This window comes from Adiantum capillus-veneris, chromosome 11 (assembly GCF_014529385.1).
Source record: "Adiantum capillus-veneris isolate H3 chromosome 11, ASM1452938v2, whole genome shotgun sequence".
NCBI lineage: Eukaryota > Viridiplantae > Streptophyta > Polypodiopsida > Polypodiales > Pteridaceae > Adiantum > Adiantum capillus-veneris.
This window is the reverse complement of record NC_140941.1, coordinates 86,989,620-87,009,832: the sequence shown is the minus strand read 5'-3', so window position 1 is coordinate 87,009,832 and position 20,213 is coordinate 86,989,620. Positions and strand designations below refer to the sequence as shown.

Below are 20,213 nucleotides of genomic sequence, written 5' to 3'. Positions count from 1 at the left end.
TTAGTGTGGGACGCATCTTCAAATCTTCGCTTCCATGGAGGTGAAACGAATAATCAATGCTCTCTCCTTTGAAGTCTCCCCATTTCCTTCTCTCTTCTTCCCACCCTCCACGCCTTTGTGTGAGTAGCCTCATTACCCATCATGAAGAGGAGTTCCTTGACTCCCCCCTCCAAATCATCACTGTCTTTTAGACAGGTTACTCGTCGATATAAAGCTCTACTCTTTCTCCTCTGCTCTTCTTCTAAGGTCATGTTGATGATTGTTGGAGTGGGGATGGTTATTGTTTCATTCCCTTTCCCTTTCTTGGCAAATTCTATCCATTTCTCAACCTCATCCACCTTCTTCTATATCTTTGTGATCACATCCACCCACGAGGACGTTTTTGTCTCATGTTGCTTATCTTCCTCCTTGATCTTCCGTACCTGTTCCTTGATGACTTTGAGTTCCTCTATCATTGAAGGCTTGATTTCTCCTTGTTCAAGTCCACCACTTGATCTAGTCTCAGCAAGCTCTCGCTTGAGGGTTGAAATCTCCTCTTCAAGTGCTTGTGAGTCCGCCTTAAGTGCTTGAATTTCCGTGTGAAGGTCCTCTTTCTCCTTTTCCCATTGCTTGCCTTCATTGAAAAACATTCAGAGAAAGCTGGCCTTCTCCTTCCACCATCCTTCCATCTCCCTTTTCCATTCCTTATCTCTTTTTCCACCTGCATTATCCATTTGTTTGTGACCATGAACGTTATCTTCGTTACCGTCAGGAAAGACTTGCATATCGGTGACGAACTAATTGTGGTTTCCATTGCTGGTTCTGAAGAGAGAGAGAGAGAGAGAGAGAGAGAGAGAGAGAGAGAGAGAACCTGTTGTTCCTTGTCTGTTTTAGAAGCTTCTTTGATATTGACTTTATTGTCTTTAATTCCAATCAATTCATGAACCATGGCCTGAAAACCCAATTTAACAAAAACTGTCATCAGCAGAAAATCAAGCAAAAGACATGATAAGCTGAAGTAGATTACTTGATAGGTCCACTGATTAAGCAAAGGTGTTACTGGATCATCTCTCCTATCAATAACTAGGAGTAGAGGTGACATTTCTGTACGTCTAAAGTCAAACAAAGGACTTTCTTCCTCGTACATCAGCCGCTGCACAATGAAAGCCAAGGTGAGTTGAGTCCAATAAAGCAAAAACAAGGTTCCCTCTTTCACTCAATACGTACTGCTACTTCATTTGCTACTCTTCGAGAAATTTCTGAAGTGCGCTGATACCGAATGGCAGGACGTCTTTTCAAAGCCAGGAAAACAGCAGAGATCCCTTCTACCATCCTATCACAAATTTGCTGCACACTTGGAGGATCAAAAACAGCTGGCAGCATGTACACATGATTTGAAGGAAGGTTTAATGTGAAATGATAGGGATCGATGGCAAGAAAATCTGCATAAAATTCCTGCAAAAGGATGTCTTTAGTATGTACTGGCCATCAAGGTGTAGAAATTGGTATTTTTAAAGCACCTAGTCATTTGATACAAAACTACTCGTGAGAAAATTAATTGCATGCACTAATCATCCAAAAGAGAAAAAGTTTCAACGAGAAATTCTTTTTGCACTCCTTGTCATGATCCAGCTTATGTTGCGTCATGCAGTGAAGTGAATGCTGAACCCCCATATGAGAATTTATGTGTATCAGTATGAAATTGAATACAAACTCCCTTACTTGAGACCTTTTCCCCACAACCTGAAATAATAATGTCTCCCAAGCTCCATAAACCATGTACTGTAAAATTACGGAAAAACAACCCAAAGGAGAGAAATTTAAGCGGGGACTTCACATAATGCCCATCTCATTTTTTCTTTCATTAACTATTATCTGAACACTGTCATGTGACACGCACCTGCAATTCCCCAACAGAGCTGAAACTACAGCCTATGATAGAATAGCTGAGGACTAAGCTTCAGACTGTCTGTTCCCTACTATCTGTCGCTGGCCTGTTCTTCCTACGATAAACCAAGGCAAGCTGTCTAACTATCTGTCTCTATCTCTGCCTCACGGTCTTTATGCTGACTCTCTCCATCTTCCTGACTTCATGACTGATGCTAGCTCTCTCACCCAGACCATAGTTTTTTCCATACGTTTTAATATGACAAACGCATACGGGTATGGAACTATGATTGGAGTATGTTTCAACCCTTGAACTTGAAATATACGTGATTCTAATTTTATTTCCATAATTATGGGAAACAGGAAATAGAAACAAAACGAGAACAAAAAGAAACGGAAACGGAAATGAGATTAAAAAGGAGTTTTGGGGAGTTACAAGAAATTATGCTTGAAACTGCTATAAATTTCAATCATGATTAATGCGTGTATCAACCTCAGTAGCTTAAAATGTTCTTGCCAATTTGGTCAAGCATGATATCATTTTCCATGAGGGTATGGTTCAACTAACCATATGAGTATGGTTGCCACTATGACCCAGACCATATGCTGTGTGTGCGCCTCTGGACTGAGGTCTAGAAGATCAGGCTCTCTGGGACCAAACTATGTCCGTGTCACCTTGTGACAATCTCCCACTAGTTGCCCCATCATATGCATCCCAAACACGAAAGGATTGTGTGTGATTGGGCATGTGAGAGTGAGGCCTACCAGTACTACAGCTCAATATGGTGCAAATAAACAAACAGATGCCCAACCATATACTCCTTGTTCTTCTTGACATAGTACAATTATATGAGCAGAGAGTTGAAAAATGGGACTCCATGTTCACACTTGTCCAGCCATACATGAACATAAACAGCGAGCTTTCCTCTGACAGTAACCTTCCTGTCCCCATCATCAGCACCCAACCAATGTTCCTATGTTTCTATCACTGCTCCCAAGGCTACAAACCAGACTCAGATATAGATCATAAAGAGCAAATAAACGTAGTTGGTTAAATCAAAAACTTGAAGCACTCCTCGGAACAGCTATGTATTTTTATGCAAACATATGCATGTATGCACCACCAGCAATACCCATAAGCTTGTAATTATGTGCGTGGGGAAAATATGCAGAAAAGTCTTTTCACACTTTACATGGTGACAGAACCAAAAAGCCTGGTTTACCAAACCTTACTTCAGAATTTTGCAATGAAAGTCTTTCACAAATCAAACTAGAACTTTACCAGACCAGAAGGTCAATGAATACAAAACACTTTTTTGCCTACTCTTGGTGCAAACTTTAAAAGGGTACATCCTTCATTACCATTTCTTACTAGAAAGATTGGACATACATCTGCCAATTCCATTATTGGTTGAAAAATGACTGTAAAATAAGAACCGAAAACAGGGAGGGGTTGCATTGGAAGCATTTAAGTGCCTCTGGCTGATACCGCTCCTACCACAATTGTTAGCATGACTAGGCCATATAAAAGTGTAGCTTGCTGCTTAAGCATAAAGGGCTAAACGTTGAGATCCAGCATTTTTTTTCAAAATAAACAATCCAAATGCAGAGGTCAGTTTGCTTAAGTAAATTAACTCAGGTTGTATTTCCAGATCCTTAGCTGGTCGAGTAAAATTACATATGAATCCAATTTGTACATATGTGCACATTCATACATTCTAAAGAGTACGTACAAGCCAGATGCTAGTAAGCATACATCAGTCAAAAATCCACAGATCCCCTTACAATCGCCATATTCGTACGTTTATTAGGTATCTACATTTACATTCGTTGGGTGCACTTACACTAGAAAAACCCCCCTCCCCCCTTTTTTTCTCCCCCTGGGAACTCGTGTGCAATGTGCCCCAGCCCTTCTGACGATATGGCAATCCGAAGGACAAACTAACCCAAAAAAAAAAAAAGGCAAAACCTAAAATTCCATGTTGAGTGCGTTGGCTAGCCCAGGACCACAAACCAGTCATACAAAATGATAGACTGCCCTAACCTAAAGTGATAGGAAATGACAACTAGAGTCTCTAGCACACACAATGCACATAAAGCATCCTAGGCTGTCGTGCAATATCAAGAAAAGGGTTGAGACTGCACCAACTGATTTCAACAGAAGGTAAGCACCTGGACTTGTTGGACTACTTCATGCTCGTCTGCATCTCCTAAAATCTGGATGTGAGAATTCTTTAAAACGTTGGAAAAATCTGTGACAAAATGTAAAGCCAGAAAACCCACAAAAATTCATTAACTAATCAGGACTGTTTAGCCCAGACCAGATGACTTGTTTAAAATGGCCTTACATAGATGGTATTCCCCAAAGCGTGGATTATTTATCACTCTCTTCATATGCTGAATGTTTTCTGATGTTGGACGCAAAAAGCATACAGCCTTCAGATGTGTCATTGATTCTTTGGCTGCAGACTCTATAGTTTCAACCAGAAAAACCTCCTTTTGCAGCAACTCAGACTGACTGAACACCACACTAATAATGCTCACCTACACCATGATAGACATAGAATATCACTCTTTTGTTTTGTCACTTTGATATTCACCATCAGAACAAGAGCACAAAGTTTTTAGAAAACTAAACATATATATTTAGATAACTCTGTGAAAAGCCCAGATTCACCTACAAAGGAAAGTGCAAGTTATGATCTTATGGCATTCATCCATAAGACAGCATAATAAACAGCTCCATCATGCATAGTGTTGACTATATGCTACGCCATCCCTGCTTACTTTATCAGCACGTAATGGAAAGAAACATAGTACTCAACAAGTGTCTTGCCAGATACTTCTCAAGATTTCAAGAAAATGAAATCACTTCATCTTTCCACACACACAAAAATGCATAGAATCTTAAAATGCAAAGAGTATGATGATTTCTCTCTCAGACATAAATCTCCAGATCCCACCACATTTTTCGGGCAAGAAGTTGCTTTCTAGACTCTTTCCTTGTAAAAAATTGGCTTCTTTCTGACAACCAGAGCAGTTTCCTTCTGTCATTTGACTGCCTGCCAAGTAAGACTCTTTTTTAAAATGCAGCGTAAGCTGTTTAGAGCGTTTTCAACAGTGATGTGTCTTTCCTTCGCCTCTCCACACAAGGTTTCTCCCTCATCTGTGGAAAATTTTGCAGTTTTTTAAAAGACCACAGTAGGTCTCCCCAATCTCGGAAAAATAAAAATTGAAAGGTTGAGTTGGTCCTCAAACCCAAGAACTGGTTGAGTTGGTCCTCAAACCCAAGAACTGGAGGATAAGAGAGAGTCCTGAGAATTTGGAAAGTCAAGGATCAAGCGTTTGTTCTTTCCAATTGCTGTTTCGATACACAGACGCTAGGCTTTAGCCACTAGCAATGAGGGCTCTCGTTTCATGCTTGTGGGCTCCTCATTGTTACGTCTTTCCAGCTGCCCTCGCTCCCTGAAAGTTTGACCCGCCTCACAAACCTCACACTGAGCACCCACGTCACTAGTCGGAGAGCCGGGAGATGTGTTTCATGAGTGCTCGGCCCTCCTGATCTCACGCAGGGCTGCCCTCTAATCACCTGCCTCAACCTCTTTGGCTCCATAGGCAGAGCCCGTCTCTCAGAGGCGCTCTTCCCTCCTCCACTATGTTAATCGCCCCAACGGTACTCAAGGCCTTCTCATCACCTTCGCCTTCTTCTTCCTTAGTTGTCATATAGGGGGAATCTTTCAAAAAATGAATGACTCCTTTTTTTTTTTAAACCATTAGAAGATATATATATATATCATCTATATTTCTTTTTTGAGACCCCATATTTCATCATATCATACAATAGACATTGTAGCGTATTCCTGCCAGAAAAAAGTAAAAAGATATATACCTAGATATACCTAGATGAATCCAGGATAAGCCCAGATTCACCCTTAAAGGAAAGTGCAAGGTATAGACCCATGGTAGTCACCCACAAGACTGCATCATATTAAATGCCAAAGGGATTAAGATAAAGTTGCCCAAAGTTCCTTAAAATTCCTCCTTCCATGTTGCAAAACTTACAACCTACAAGCAAACCAGATAATCACCTTGCATATCAGATAAACTCATTGTGAGTTCGCCAATATACACTTTCTAGGCTTGGACCTACTTCTATTAGGTATGTGGGTTTTGTCCTATGACCCCTCTCTTTGTTATCCCTTGATTATCTTAGTGTGTATCTACCCTTATCTACTTGGAGCCTATGTGGCAGCAATATGCATGTGGAAATGCCAAATCTACTACCATCTTTGAAGGTCAACCCACTCTTCGGGGAGGAACATGCTTGTGCGCACTTAATGCAAAGTTAGCTTTATCTTGTTTCACTCTATTGTGTCAATTAAGAACTCTATTAATAATGAATGCTACCCTAATTAATCCTTCATAGACTCTAAGATGTGGTATCAGAGCTTGAGAAGTAATCAATATTTCCTAATTACCATAGAGTTTTAATTAGTAGCCTAAATTTCATTTGCACCAACTCCCTCTGTGCCACGTGGAATCTAAACATGTTTCATCAACTTCCAGAGCCAGTTTTCCCCTTCTTCCTAGATAGGAGTGTCTAGAAATCCTATTAGGATTAGTACAGGCAATTTTGTGAGCATGTTCACAGGACCTGCATGTCCGGACGAATCCATTATATTCAGGCTACTAGTTTTGGAACCCTCTTGCATAAATGGTTTGTATATACGTTTTGACTGATGTTATTACACTACAGTGGGCATCTGGCATGACGAGCATGTAGTTCTAGGTTAGAGGAATCCAACGAGTCATTCCTATAACAGGCTTGGACACTCCAAGCAAGAAATCAATAGCAACACACAAACGGAAACTTCAAAATCATTGAACTTTAATAGAGAGAGAGAGAGAGAGATGGCATGACAGAGTTCCGCGTCCAGAAACATTGGCCCCAAAGACTGGCGCCCCTTTCGGTATTTCTTTAATTATTGATCACAACAAGGTACAATCCCGAGGGTCCTCTGCTCTCAGACTCTACGTCTAGTCGCTCTGAAGAGTGAGGCCCCAAGGGCTCTTATAAAATTTACAAGGGATGCCCAAAAGCAGAGACCCAAAAGCAATCAATTCAAAAGCACTGAACCTCAAAAGCATCTGCTCTCAAAAGCTCCTCCAAAAGCGGCCAACAGCAAGTAACACAAAATGTGGAAATCCGTACAACCTGCCACGTTGACACCAGCAACGCAATTTACAAAAATCCGTACAATGTGCCACGTCAGCAATTCTGTAAATCCTGCCATGTCAGCATACTAGCGTAATTTTCGAAAATCACTTCCAGAGGCCAAGGTTTTGGTATTTAGGATTTTAGGCCCCACGGCAGGTGCTCTAAAGTTCATTTAAATTCAGTTTCTCTTGTCCACTCGGCCATTCTCTTCCAGTTGGTCATGCCACATCATCACTTTGTGACTTTTCTCCTTCTTGCAAGAATTGTAATTGTCCTTAATTACACCTACAAAAACAACCAAAGGACAGAAACTTTCTTCAGTAGACACTGACTCTATGTACTCGTTCACCAAACTCAACCAATCTAGCACGTCTACAAAGACATCAGCCGCTAATAAATCATATTTCTATCAAGGGTCTCATATGCAAATTATGATCATTGTAACCATTTAGCAATCACATCTAGACCACACTGACCTTTTTATAGATGTCCTTGATCTACTAAATCGGGTTACTATCATATTCATATCTTTTCATTTCACATTTCAATCAAGCAAACCATGCCCATGACCATCTCCTCAAGACAATACACCCACATAGCATGCAATTTACAAATGACACACTGAGTTCACACTGAACATCCAAATCACATTCACATCACTACTTCCGTCGGGATCGTGGATGAAAATCATAACCAATCGGCAACGTATTTAGCAATCACAACTAGATTTGTCACTCGTCTCCAGAGATGTCTCGATTGACTAAATCTTGTTACCATCATGTCCATCTAATCTCTCCAGAAAACAAGACCGAAATGTTGCAGTCATTTCGTCTTTCAAACATACACTCAAACACTACTCACATGAGAGAGCAAATGCTCTGAGGAGTGAGGCCCCTTGGGCTTATTTATTCTTACAAGGGATGCTAAAAGCAGAGCCCCAAAAGCAGTAAACTCACAAGCAACTTTGTCCAAAAGCTACCATAAAAAGTCAGCAGCGCAAAAAGCGGAATTTGCATACAATTCTGCCACATTAGCACTCAGCGCGTTTCACGACCGTCCGTACAATAGTCAGTGCAAATCGCGGTCGTCCGTAGAGCAGCCACGTCAGCAGTTTCTTACGTTTTATTTTAAAGCCTAGTGGCCCTTTGGCCCCGCGAGACAGTTGTCCATAAGTTGGAACAACTTGATAGTTGGTCATGCCACGTCATCAAGTTGTGACATACCCCCCTCTTAAAAGAACTGTAATCGCCTTCGATTACGCTTGCAAAACAGACAAAGGCCATAAACCATTTTAGTAGACACTTACTCTAAGTACTCTACATGACACATCTAGCACTTGTACAAAGACGATAGTCACATCACTGCACATGACATCACAAGACATCACATGACAAATCAATCACAGAAAAATTCATTCCAGCCAGCAACGTATTTAGTAACCGCATCTAGATCCGTCCCGGACCTCACTGATGTCGGATTAACTAATCCTTATTGCGATCATGTCTATAGAGATTTGTGAGACAAAAATGTTGCAGTCATTTCGTCTTTCAGTTCCTGCACTCAAACAAGTCACATATGAGAGTACAAATCATTCACATTCAATTTCACGAATTCCATTTCATAAAGTTATATAGCAGAATACTGTCAGCACAGCAGTATCCCTGAAACCCAAAGGGATATCGATGACTCTATTCAATCCAGGTAATCTGTGACAAAGGAGCGGAGTGACTTCCCTCTTGTGCAATCCCTTTGCACCAGATTCAACCATACTGATCTGCGGGATCTCTCGGAGTAGACGCAGCTAAACCGAATGCTTCAAGGTAAAGTTCCAAAATTTGAGGAGTATCTGCTAGGTCCTCCTCCATCCACTTCGCATCTAATGCCGGATAGTTCTTGAATTTAACTAAGAGCCGCCGAATCACTTTACCTTTCACTTTTCTTTCCTTGGCACCTCACCTTTAAAAGGTTTCAAGAGACTCACATGGAATGCATTGTGAATCTTCCAAGTATCTAGCAGCTTGAGTCGAAAGGGAACATCATTTATCTTTTCTTTAATCTGGAAAGGGCCATAATACCTCATGCTAAGCTTTGGAAAAAGCTGCTCCTTCCCCTTTGTAGCGCGGATAGTGTGTCGTGCTCTCTACAGTGGGTGCTCCTTAGTGCAATGTGCATGACAATCTCACTCAAAACAGACTGAAAACAGGGAACAAATAGACAACAATTGAGCTCACAGAGACACAACAACAGACCACAACATACGACTCGACTATCTCAAATAACTGATACAGACTCTGGCATGGCAGTACTCTCAGCTCCAGCCTAGGACTCATAGGTACAATGGGGTGTCGAGGCTCAAATGTGCAGGGATGGTGAAGCAATGTTGTGTGTATAGACTCGCTCTCTAGACGACGACGTTGGACCAGATATGAAGAAGATGATCCCATGACCCAACAGCTACTACTCATATGTACAACCATAAAGAACCACCAATGGCTCATAAATGTCAGCCATCTAAATCTATCCCAAAACTGAGTGGTGGTGACATGGCCACGATGTCCAGTAGACCACTGCCACGTGTCACTACCCAGCCAAGAGCGTCTGTCCAGTGTGAACCAGCCTAGACCAATTGTACTAACTGTGTGTCCTGTGAAAGTGACATTGTAGCCTGCTACAGGTTGCCCGCCACAAGACCACTCACCGTCTCGGTGAGAGGGAATAGTCTCACTGAGAGGAAATACTGGAAAACTGTCACGGGGACGTGGCAATTGTTAACATTGTCATGAGGACGTGGCAACTGCTAACTTTAGTTGTTGGTTTCTTTCCAATGGGTTTTGTTTTATTTTTGAGACCCTCTTCTTGAAGTAGCAAACGGTCGAACATTGTATGGCCAATGTGAACGGTAGTTTCACCCACAGATGGGTAGTGGTCGGCACTGGAATTCGTATGGTAAGAGGATGCCTAGGCTCAGAGCAAGATCATATAAGTCCCCCCGTCGCACTTAGCAAGTTGGTGGATACTAGGAAGTGAACTCAATAAAGGCCTAAAGTCAAGGTGTGACTACCAACAAAAAGTATCCGACAGTTGGGCCACATTGCACTTTTGGATGCGGTCCCAATGAGGATAGATGGTCAGATGACCACAAGGAGCCCAACGGAATCGTTTCCTAAAATTTAGGGAACTGCTATTTTGGGCCATGAAATGAGTTCGCGTCATTACCTCCGGTATGACTAGGGGAACATTTTACAACTCTGCGGCGAAGTCAACTGGGCGACCAGTTGGGAGATTTTTAAGCGGCGAACCCGAAACGGAAAAATGCTTGTAAATGCGCCAAGTGGCACATTTCTGTGCACTTTGCCTCACAAAGGAAGAGTTGGCGCTGAATTTTAAGCTAAGAGGAGCCTCATTTTGCATCTGTCTCACAGGTTAAGAGCTATGGACTGCTTCCTTTCCCTCTTATGTACAGTGCGGTGCCAGGAGTGATGCCGTGCACGCCACGCACTGCTCTCTCTCTCCCCTACGAGCAGTATGTTATGCCCCACTAGTGGGCTTTTCATTTGACCAATGTACAGTTATGTGGGTTCATGCGCGATTGCCGAGGCAAGAGCCTCTTGCACAGGTACTGGATTAGCTAACGGCTAATCCCCCGCAGGTACAGGTGAATTCGGAGAGGTTTCACGTCAGAAATCTCGTCCGGACTCCGATTCAAAGGGCAAGTAGCCCTACAGGTGCGGGAGCTCGAGGTCTTGCTACAGATGCGACCGGCACACGAAACGGAGCCCAAAACAGGGAATTACAGCCTGCTGTGTATTTTTGCAGGTTTAGGGTTTCGTCCCTAAAAGGACCCTAATACCCCCAGGAGGTTCACAGACGCGAGGGGACCGTTGTACAGGTGAACTGGCGCATTTTCGGGGCAGAAAACAGAGAATTCAGCGTGCTGCAAATTCTCGCCAAGTTTCGCAAAGTGTCCGTATGCGTCGGACACTTTGAGTTATGCTGCCGAAATCGGGCCAGAACATGTGTTTCTTAGCCTAGATTGTGTCGGGCAGCTTGTAGGAGATCACAGGTTTTATTCCCTCTGTTAAAGAATAAAGAAATACCGAAAGGGGCGCCAATTTTGGGGCCTATAGGTTGTCCGCGTCTGCTCGGAGCATTCTATCTCCCGAGCCGTGTGTGTACTTAGGTGTTAATCCCCGTTACAGGTTACCTTTGCAAAGTACTCTGTGTGTGTCTAAAGTAAAGAATTTCAAGTGAAAGCCAACGCCCACCGCCCTACGGGCCGGTTTCATGGTTCCATTGCCGGGACATCAATCACTTTTTCCACAAAGAGTGAGCCTCGGTTGTTTTGGGTAAAGACACAGAGTGCAGGAAAGCGGGGATTACACTATGGCCGACAAGGGGAAGGGCATTATGGAAGAGAGTTCGTCTTCAAAGGACAGGCAGGAGATCCCTATGGTTTTCGAGATTGGCAAGAGCTCACGGCCACGTCAGTCTGTACCTCCTGTCAACGTGAATGTCCCTCCAGTAGTACAGGGCTTTATGACTAGGCAACTTGAGGATGATGCGTTCAAGACTCAGTTAGTTGCCGCGGTGAATGTCTTTTCACAGCTAGTACAGAATCCAAGGTTTATGGAGTTCTTGCAAGCGCCACCAGTGCAACAGCAAAATAGGCAACCTACGCCGCGTACAGAGCTTGTTGATGCTCAAGCCCAGGTACTTCATGCGGCTCAGGAGGAAAGGGAACACTCGCATGTTGCGGAGTCAGGGGCTCCAAAACAGGTTCCTCCTGTGCTTGAACAGGTGGCTAGAACGCCTATTCCACAGGTTATGCCAGTTCAGCCCGCCACCTTTCAGAGCCAGCATGCTGTCTGGAATGGACAGGGAACTGGATACAAGGCTATGCACTCAGTTTTTCCACCACCCACGGTACATCCTGGGTATTTCACGGGTGGATAAGTGTTCCAAAGTATGGCTGGTTATGCGCCTGGAAGTCAACCGTACATGTCAGGAACAGTGTTCGGGGGTATGCAAGGCATCATGCCAAACCCCATGTATGGTAGTATCAGCATGCAGCAAGGTTTCCACTGCAACCAGGGCCAGTTTGGGGTGCCACAGGGTCATTTTGGCATGGCTGGTTTTTCTGGATAGTAGCCAGATATCGCACCTCTGACGCAAAATGTGAATGGCCAAGATGTGCCGATCATGCCTACTACAGTGCCCATGTTGCAGACCATCCCTTATGACAACTTGGGGGCACTAGAGAAGCCGAAGGCTTATAAAGAAGGTGGTGCAACTGTAAAGTTCAGTACCTTCAGTGGTTTCAAGGATAAGACGAAGGCTCTTACCTTCCTCCATCAGTTTGATACAGCTTATGCGGGAGGGAATTTTACAGAGGCCTCGAAAGTCAAGAAAGCTGCCACTTTCTTAAAGGACAATGCGCTTACATGGTGGACGACATTGTTAATGCAAGGACACGCACCCGCCACTTGGGTTTATTTCAAGCAAATGTTTGTATCTGCTTGGCTATCAAATGAATTTGAAGCCGACGTCATGACAGATTGGCACCAGCTTACTTCAGCTTCGTGCAAGAGCTTACTGAAGTACAATAGAAGGTTTTGTAAAGCGTTACTCTCAGTGACCTCCTACAGATTTGTGCCATTGACAGAGCAGATAGAGAAGTACTGTTGTGGGTTGCCTAAAGGGCTTCATGATTACTGTACAAAGAACAGAGTGGCTACCCTCACTCAGCTTATGGAAGTTGCGAACACTGGTCTTGCCTTGTTGAAAGGAGAGGACAGTGGATTTCCGAGCAACGACAAAGGAGGGCAGCAAAAGAAAAATTTAGCGAAGAAGCCCTTTGTGGAAACGGCTCCTAATGCGTCACAGGGGTCAGAAAAGGCCACCAAAGACAAGGATTCAGCCGGGAGCGCAGGCAAAGAAACAGAAAAGGAAGCCTTTTGTGCGCAAGTCGCTCGAGGAAAAGAAGGTCCTAATGCCTGAGAACAAATGCTTTATATGCAAGCAGCCTGGTCACTTTTCTATCAATTGTCCACAAAGGAAAAGACCAGCTGACTCAGAGGATAAAGAAGACCAGAAAGGCAAGAAGCCTAAACCCACGGCAGGTTTAGTGCCAGACATGGTGGGTGACAGGCCCAGCACAAATGCCAGTGAGTTATGCAGGGCATGGGGTAAAGTTAGGGATCAGACGGCACTCATCTTCTTTGATCCAGGTGCCAAAGCCAACTTTATCTCACCAGAGTTAGCTATGAAGCTGGGCATCAGAGCTGAAGAGATGGGGTACACAGCAGAGGCAAGGTTGGCATGTCCTGGCCACTCAGAGTGTGTTACTCCCATCGTTGGAAAACTTCGTCTGCATATTCAGTCGTATGTGGACACTGAAGAGTTCTACATCATGCCGTTGGAAGGTTGTAAAGCCTTGTTGGGGATCCCGTGGATGTTCCGAGTGCATGGAGGCTTGGATGCCTACAACAAAAAGATAATTGTACAGCATAGGGGCAAAACTCACATCTTGGATGTAAAGCTTAAAGGAGAGTTAGTCCCTATTGTATCTACTTCTACTATCAATTCTGTAATAAAGAATCATCTTTCTGTGTACTTTGATTTTTGCACGTGATGTCTCAAATAGTGATCAGTCAAATTTATATGTGTTAGATAAAGAAAGGTCAGCATTTTTGCAAAAGTTTAGTGACTGTTTTTTTTATTCATTACCGTCGCAATTGCCGCCAGAGAGACCTGAGGACCATCGGATAGATTTGGTGCCAGGGTGTAGCCCACCAAATAGACCTCCCTACAGGGTTAGTGCGGCGCAACAGAAAGAGATCATGGGCCAAGTTGAGGAGTTATTAGAGAAGGGGCTGATTCATCCTAGTTCTTCACCCTTTTGCTCCCCAGTGCTCCTAGTGCAGAAGAAGGATGGCATGGCGCATGTGTATTGATTACCGTGCGTTGAATAAGAATACCATCAAGAATAGGTTTCCTATTCCTAGAATTGATGATATTCTCGATCGTTTAGAGGGTGCTGCAATTTTCAGCAAGATAGACCTTAAGAGTGGCTACCATCAGATTCGTATAAGGCCAGAGGATGTGCACAAGACAGCGTTTAGAACGACATTTGGTCTTTATGAGTTTCTAGTGATGTCGTTTGGGCTAGCAAATGCTCCTGCCACGTTCAACAGAATGATGGACCGGATTTTCCGCTCGCATCAACAGTTTGTTGGAACGTTCTTCGATGACATGATAGTGTATTCGAAGAATGAAGAGGAGCATAGGTGTCACTTGACCATTGTGTTCGAAGAGCTCAGGTTACTTGTCAATCCTAAGAAAAGTGAATTCTCCCTCGAAGAGATCCACTTTCTTGGCCACATAGTCTCAAAGGATGGTGTTAGAATGGATCCCGCAAAGGTCGAAGCTATCAAGACATGGCCAGACTTGAAGACTGTGCACGATGTCAGAAGCTTCTTGGGATTGTGTTCCTACTATAGAAGGTTTATCAAAAATTTTGCAGAGATAGCATCGCCTCTTCACGCTTTGCAAAAGAAAGAGGTCACTTTTAGATGGACCCAAAAAGAGATTTCAGCTTTTAGTCTCTTAAAGGAAAAGTTGACTTCAGATCCAGTTATTGTTTTGCCAGATCTCAGGAAGTCATTTGTGGTCCAGTGTGACGCGTGTGGCAGTAGCATCGGAGCAATGCTAATGCAAGATGGACGGGTAGTGGCTTATGAAAGCCGAATTTTGCAAGGGCCAGAGAGGACTATGCAAATCTATGAGAAAGAGCTCTTGGCCGTGATTCATGCGCTTTCTAGCTGGAAGCACTACCTCTTAGGTGCTGATTTTGTTGTCCAAACAGATCATCAGACCTTGCGATACTTCTTGACACAGTCAAAGTTATCCGAAAAGCATATGCGATGGGCAAACATTCTTTCCATGTTCCACTTCTAGATTATGCATGTGGAAGGCAAGAAGAATGTTGTGGCTAATGCGTTATCAAGAAAGCCACAAATTTCAGCTGTGTCAATTCCTTATCATCATGAGCTAGTCTTGAAGCTAGTTGGGTTTATCTAGCTTCGCCTACCTTGCCTTGCACTGATCTCCTCTCGCCCTGGTCGAACCAGCCCTCGTCCTTGGGCTAGTCCTTCCTCGACCTTGGTCTAGTCCTCGTCCTTGGTCCAGCCTGGGTCTAGTCACCCGCCTGGTCTAGTAGAGTCTAGACAAGTCTTCAGCCAGTTCAAGGTTTTCTTGCCCAAAGCTTGGTGGGATTGGTGGTCGCTGCATGACACATACAAGGTGGTCAGTCGAGCGTCAAAGCGCACTACTGAGTCCTCTGAAGTATTACAACAGAAGGCGACCCTTGGTACATAGTAGAAGTCCATCAACCTCATCACTTATACCTCCACATACGACATCACCATTCCTCCATCCGGTTCCACATCTTCCAGATCACCTTCCCTAGTAAAGCTCTCTCCTATTCTGCTACAGTAGGGTATTGAGCAACGGGCTCCTGAGCAAGGGGCCATGGAGGCGTTGGCTAGTGTTTTGGCCAAGGTAAACATCAAGTTCCCTACCTTCAAATGACTCTCTTCAGAAGATGCTGACGACCATGCAAGGAGGTTTGTATCTCTCTTTAGGGGTCGTGGTCTTAATAGAGAGGATGCTTATTTGGTACTCTTTCCATCTACCTTGGATGGCTTAGCAGACAAATGGTACAGCCAATTTGTAGAGAACCATTTTGCAACTTGGGCAGCCTTAAGACAACGGTTCTGTGCAGCATTCAAGCGAGGTGACTACCAGGCAAAGGTTTTGGATGAGTTGGCCAACATGGTGCTCCAGCCAAAGGAGACTTTTGCAGAACTTATCACTAAAACCAAGTCTATGGTTGCCAAGCTTCCCCAACAACCCAGTGAATTTATGGTTAAGAAGTGGGTAGAGAAGGCGCTTCCCAGAACTTCTCAGCAAAAACTCCGAGAGAGTCTCCGACCCGACGCCACTCTGGAGGAGTTCATCGCAGCTGCTACTAGGATAGAGGGGGCTAGGAAGCTGTTCAACAACACCCCTCACATAGAGACCCCCTCTGTGTTTTCGGAAAGCCCTGTTGATCCATTAACTTCTTTACGCAGGGAACTGGAAGCCCTAAAGTTACAGCGAGCTCTTCAAGAGGAGAGTCCTTCTCTCTTAGACAGGAGAAGCCTCCACATCACGAGGCATTGGAACACATCAAGCGCGAGCTAGAAGAGCTCAAGTGTCGGCAAGAGACTAAGGCTACGGTTTGGTGTAGCTCATGCCGCTCTCCATGGCACCCTCCACAGGAATGCCCCCTTCGGGTTTACTGCCACTTCTGTGAAAAATCTGGACATGAGGGCAAGGACTGTTACTACCTCAAGGGATTGCGACAAATACAGCAAAGTCTTGGTCATACTCGTCAACAAGGGCCAGCCCCAGCATCCAACATGGTTTCTCCCTGTGGCCATCCATACCATATGCCACCTTTGCTTAAAGCCCCTCCTATGCAAGGTATGCCAAGTGCTTTTCCGTCTCAGAGCTTTTATCATACCCATGCTCCCTCATCACCTCAAAACTTCTATGCCTCCACCTCCAATTCCATGCACCAGGAGCAAGGACCACCTCGCCCTTCGACTCGCCCATTGAATCGGCCCATTTTGTGCTACAGATGCGGGGAATATGGTCATTACCAAAGCAAATGCCCTTTGCCCGAAGGGTCCCCTCCCTACCGTCATTGCCCCGAAACGAAGGATCACTACAGTAAGGATTGCCCTAAAATTCGTGCATCCACGGCTTCAAACCCAAGTCAAAGCTAGAATGAGTTTGTCTTTCCCAAGCTCAATTTGATAGCAGTTAGCGCCGTTTCTCAACCGCCCCCTTCTACCCATGTGGTTACCCCTCAAAATAAGCCGCCGCAGTTGGTAGAGGAGCCATCGGGCGTCCTCACCTGGGCCCAAAGAGCCGCTCTCGGTCTTAGCATTCCAGCAAGTTCAACTTCCCCACACATTCTCACACCAGTGGGTACCTTGCCTTCAGCTGTTAACAAGCCATCCCCCAGTGCCATGAAAGAATCCAAATCTTTGCTCTCCAATATTGATGAAGCTTTCTTGGAAGAAGTTTCCGATCTACAAAAGATCAAGGTACTTGAGAAACCATTGGTAAAACAGGAAAAGCTTACAGCAGAGACAGTCTTGAAGAACACCTTCCAACAAGTGTCCCTCTATGACATGCTGCAACTAGATGCGAATTTTAGAAGTGACAACCTTGCTATTATTCAGTCACTTTACCCCGGAGTAAGTCCTAGTGGCGGGCACCTCCCAGTGCGACCATCAGAGTCCCCTATGCAACCCATTCTCTTAGAAGGAGGTATGGATCCCGTGGTGCAGCAAGTTTCTTTGTCAATGGAAACCAACCCTGAACAAGAACAACCTACTACACCTGAAGGGTCAGACGAAGATCTGTTGGAGTAGTTGGAAGCTACCAAATCCATGCCCTGTTATGGAGTCTCTATTCACTCCTTGCCTAGAGGCACACTCTCTTCCAAGGTTTCCACAGTAACTAAACTTAATGAGCCACCTGAGACAGCTCAAAGACTGAAGGACATAGAAGCTGCTCCTGATACGCCCTTGGTGAAAATCTTTGAATTTGATGAGCCTATGCAGAATCATAGAAATGGGAAGGAATCTCCTCTATAGGAGTTCACCCCCCCTCAAACATCAGCCCCATTGGTGTCTGCTTCTCCAACCAGAACAAAGCTATCATCGGTGTCTAGCGAACGCGCTTCACAGAGCCTGTCCTGCTTGATAATTTCCAAACTCATTATAGTTGTCTGCACCCTCCTCGCCCCTATCTACCCCTATCCCCTCAACCCTACCCTACCCTCCCCCTCCCCAACTCGCCCAACCCTCCCAAACTCGCCCCTTCCCCTCTCAAACTAGTGCCTCCCCCTCCCCAATTTGTCCCCCTCCCCCTCCCCAATTCGTCCCTCCCCCTCCCCAATTTGTCCCCCTACCCAACTCGTCCCCTCCCCCTCCCAAATTCGTTCCCCCCCCCCCCCGCGACTCGTCCCCCTACCCCCTCCCAAATTCGTCCTCTCCCCCTATCCAACTCGTCCCCACCCCTCCCAACTCGTCCCCCCTCTCTCCCAACTCGCCCCTCCCCCACCCCCAACTCGTCCCTACACCCTCTCTCCCAACTTGCCCCTACCCACCCCCTACCCACCCCTCTCTCCCAACTTGCCCCTACCCACCCCCTACCCACCCCTCTCTCCCAACTCGCCCCTACCCACCCCCTCTCCCCTATCTAGCCCTCCCCACCCCTCCCAAGCTCACCCTCAGCCTCATCTCCCCCCACCCCACTGATCCGCATTGCTGCCTTCAGTAACCTCAAGCTCCCTTTGCAACCCAAGAATTCTCGACAAGGAGCTACCTTCATTGCTTGCTGTTCAATGTCTTGAACTTTCAAAGTCTGCACTTCAATCTGCTTCTTGAACCCTTCATTCTCTTCCTCAACAACTACGACTCGCCTCTGCAACTCCTTCAAGAGCCTCTCATATGCCTCCTTCAGAGCAACTACACTTCTTTGGTTTTCAGCTCGAGAAGTACCAAGAGTTTGCTGCAGCTCTTCACACTCTACTTGGAACTTCCTAGAATTCTCCTGAACTGTCATCATCTTTGCATAAGAATCCGCCATCCTGTGTTCGAGCAGAGAAACCTCCTCCTCCACGTGTTGAATTCTCTTGCGAGCTGCAATCATTTCTTGCATGGTTGGGCCTAGCACTTGCTTCAAGAAAGTGGTTTTATTTCCTAGTTTCTGAAACCGGCCCGTAGGGCGGTGGGCGTTGGCTTTCACCCGAAATTCTTTACTTTAGACACACACAGAGTACTTTGCAAAGGTAACCTGTAACGGGGATTAACACCTAAGTACACACACGGCTCGGGAGCTAGAATGCTCCGAGCAGACGCCGACAACCTGTAGGCCCCAAAATTGGTGCCCCTTTCGGTATTTCTTTATTCTTTAACAGAGGGAATAAAACCTGTGATCTCCTACAAGCTGCCCCGCACAATCTAGGCTAAGAAACACCTGTTCTGGCCCGATTTCGGCAACATAACTGTACTAGGACGCTTCACAGTCAATATCCCCACGCAATAGGTGACTTTCCCGACACATACGGACACTTTGCAAAACCTGGTGAGAATCTGCAGCACGCTGAATTCTCTGTTTTCTGCCCCGAAAATGCGCCAGTTCATCTGTACAGCGGTCCCCTCGCGTCCCCGAACCTCCTGGGGGTATTAGGGTCCGTTTAGGGCCGAAACCCTAAACTTGCAAAAATACACAGCAGGCTGTAATTCCCTGTTTTGGGCTCCGTTTCGCGTGCCGGTCGCATCTGTAGCAAGACCTCGAGCTGCCGCACCTGTAGGGCTACTTGCCCTTTGAATCGGAGTCCGGACGAGATTTCTGACGTGAAACCTCTCCGAATTCACTTGTACCTGTGGGGGATTAGCCGCTAGCTAATCCAGTACTTGTGCAAGAGGCTCTTGCCTCGGCGATCGCGCATGAACCCACATAACTGTACATTGGTCAAATGAAAAGCCCACTAGTGGGGCATAACATACTGCTCGTAGGGGGGAGAGAGAGCAGTGCGTAGCGTGCAGGGCATCACTCCTGGCACCGCACTGTACATAAGAGGGAAAGGAAGCACTCCATAGCTCTTAACCTGTGACAGATGCAAAATGAGGCTCCTCTTAGCTTAAAATTCAGCGCCAACTCTTCCTTTGTAAGGCAAGTGCACAGAAATGTGCCACTTGGCGCATTTACAAGCATTTTCCCGTTTCGGATTCGCCGCTTAAAAATCTCCCAACTAGTCGCCCAGTTGACTTCGCCGCAGAGTTGTAAAATGTTCCCCTAGTCATACCGGAGGTAATGACGCAAACACATTTCACGGCCCAAAATAGCAGTTCCCTAAATTTTAGGAAACGATTCCGTTGGGCTCCCTATGGTCATATGACGATCTATCCTCATTGGGCCCTCGTCCAAAAGTGCAATGTGGCCCAACTGTCGGATACTTTCTGTTGGTAGTCACACCTTGACTTTAGGCCTTTATTGAGTTCACTTC

At 45.3% G+C, this 20,213-nt stretch overlaps 1 protein-coding gene across 2 annotated transcripts in view; it reads right to left on the bottom strand.

The window, feature by feature from the left end:
• Positions 1-20,213, bottom strand: part of VPS45 (vacuolar protein sorting 45) — a 107,872-nt gene that overhangs the window by 40,861 nt on the left and 46,798 nt on the right. Inside the window, exons 2-6 of one of the 2 annotated variants that reach the window (XM_086523313.1) lie at positions 4,215-4,410; positions 4,039-4,118; positions 1,207-1,434; positions 1,007-1,132; positions 851-931 (exon numbers count right to left, since the gene is read on the bottom strand). In XM_086523313.1, the coding sequence (XP_086379439.1) occupies positions 851-931; positions 1,007-1,132; positions 1,207-1,434; positions 4,039-4,118; positions 4,215-4,410 (711 nt within the window). The remainder of the gene's footprint in view (positions 1-850; positions 932-1,006; positions 1,133-1,206; positions 1,435-4,038; positions 4,119-4,214; positions 4,411-20,213) is intronic. The other variant, XM_086523314.1, reaches the window with a different exon arrangement.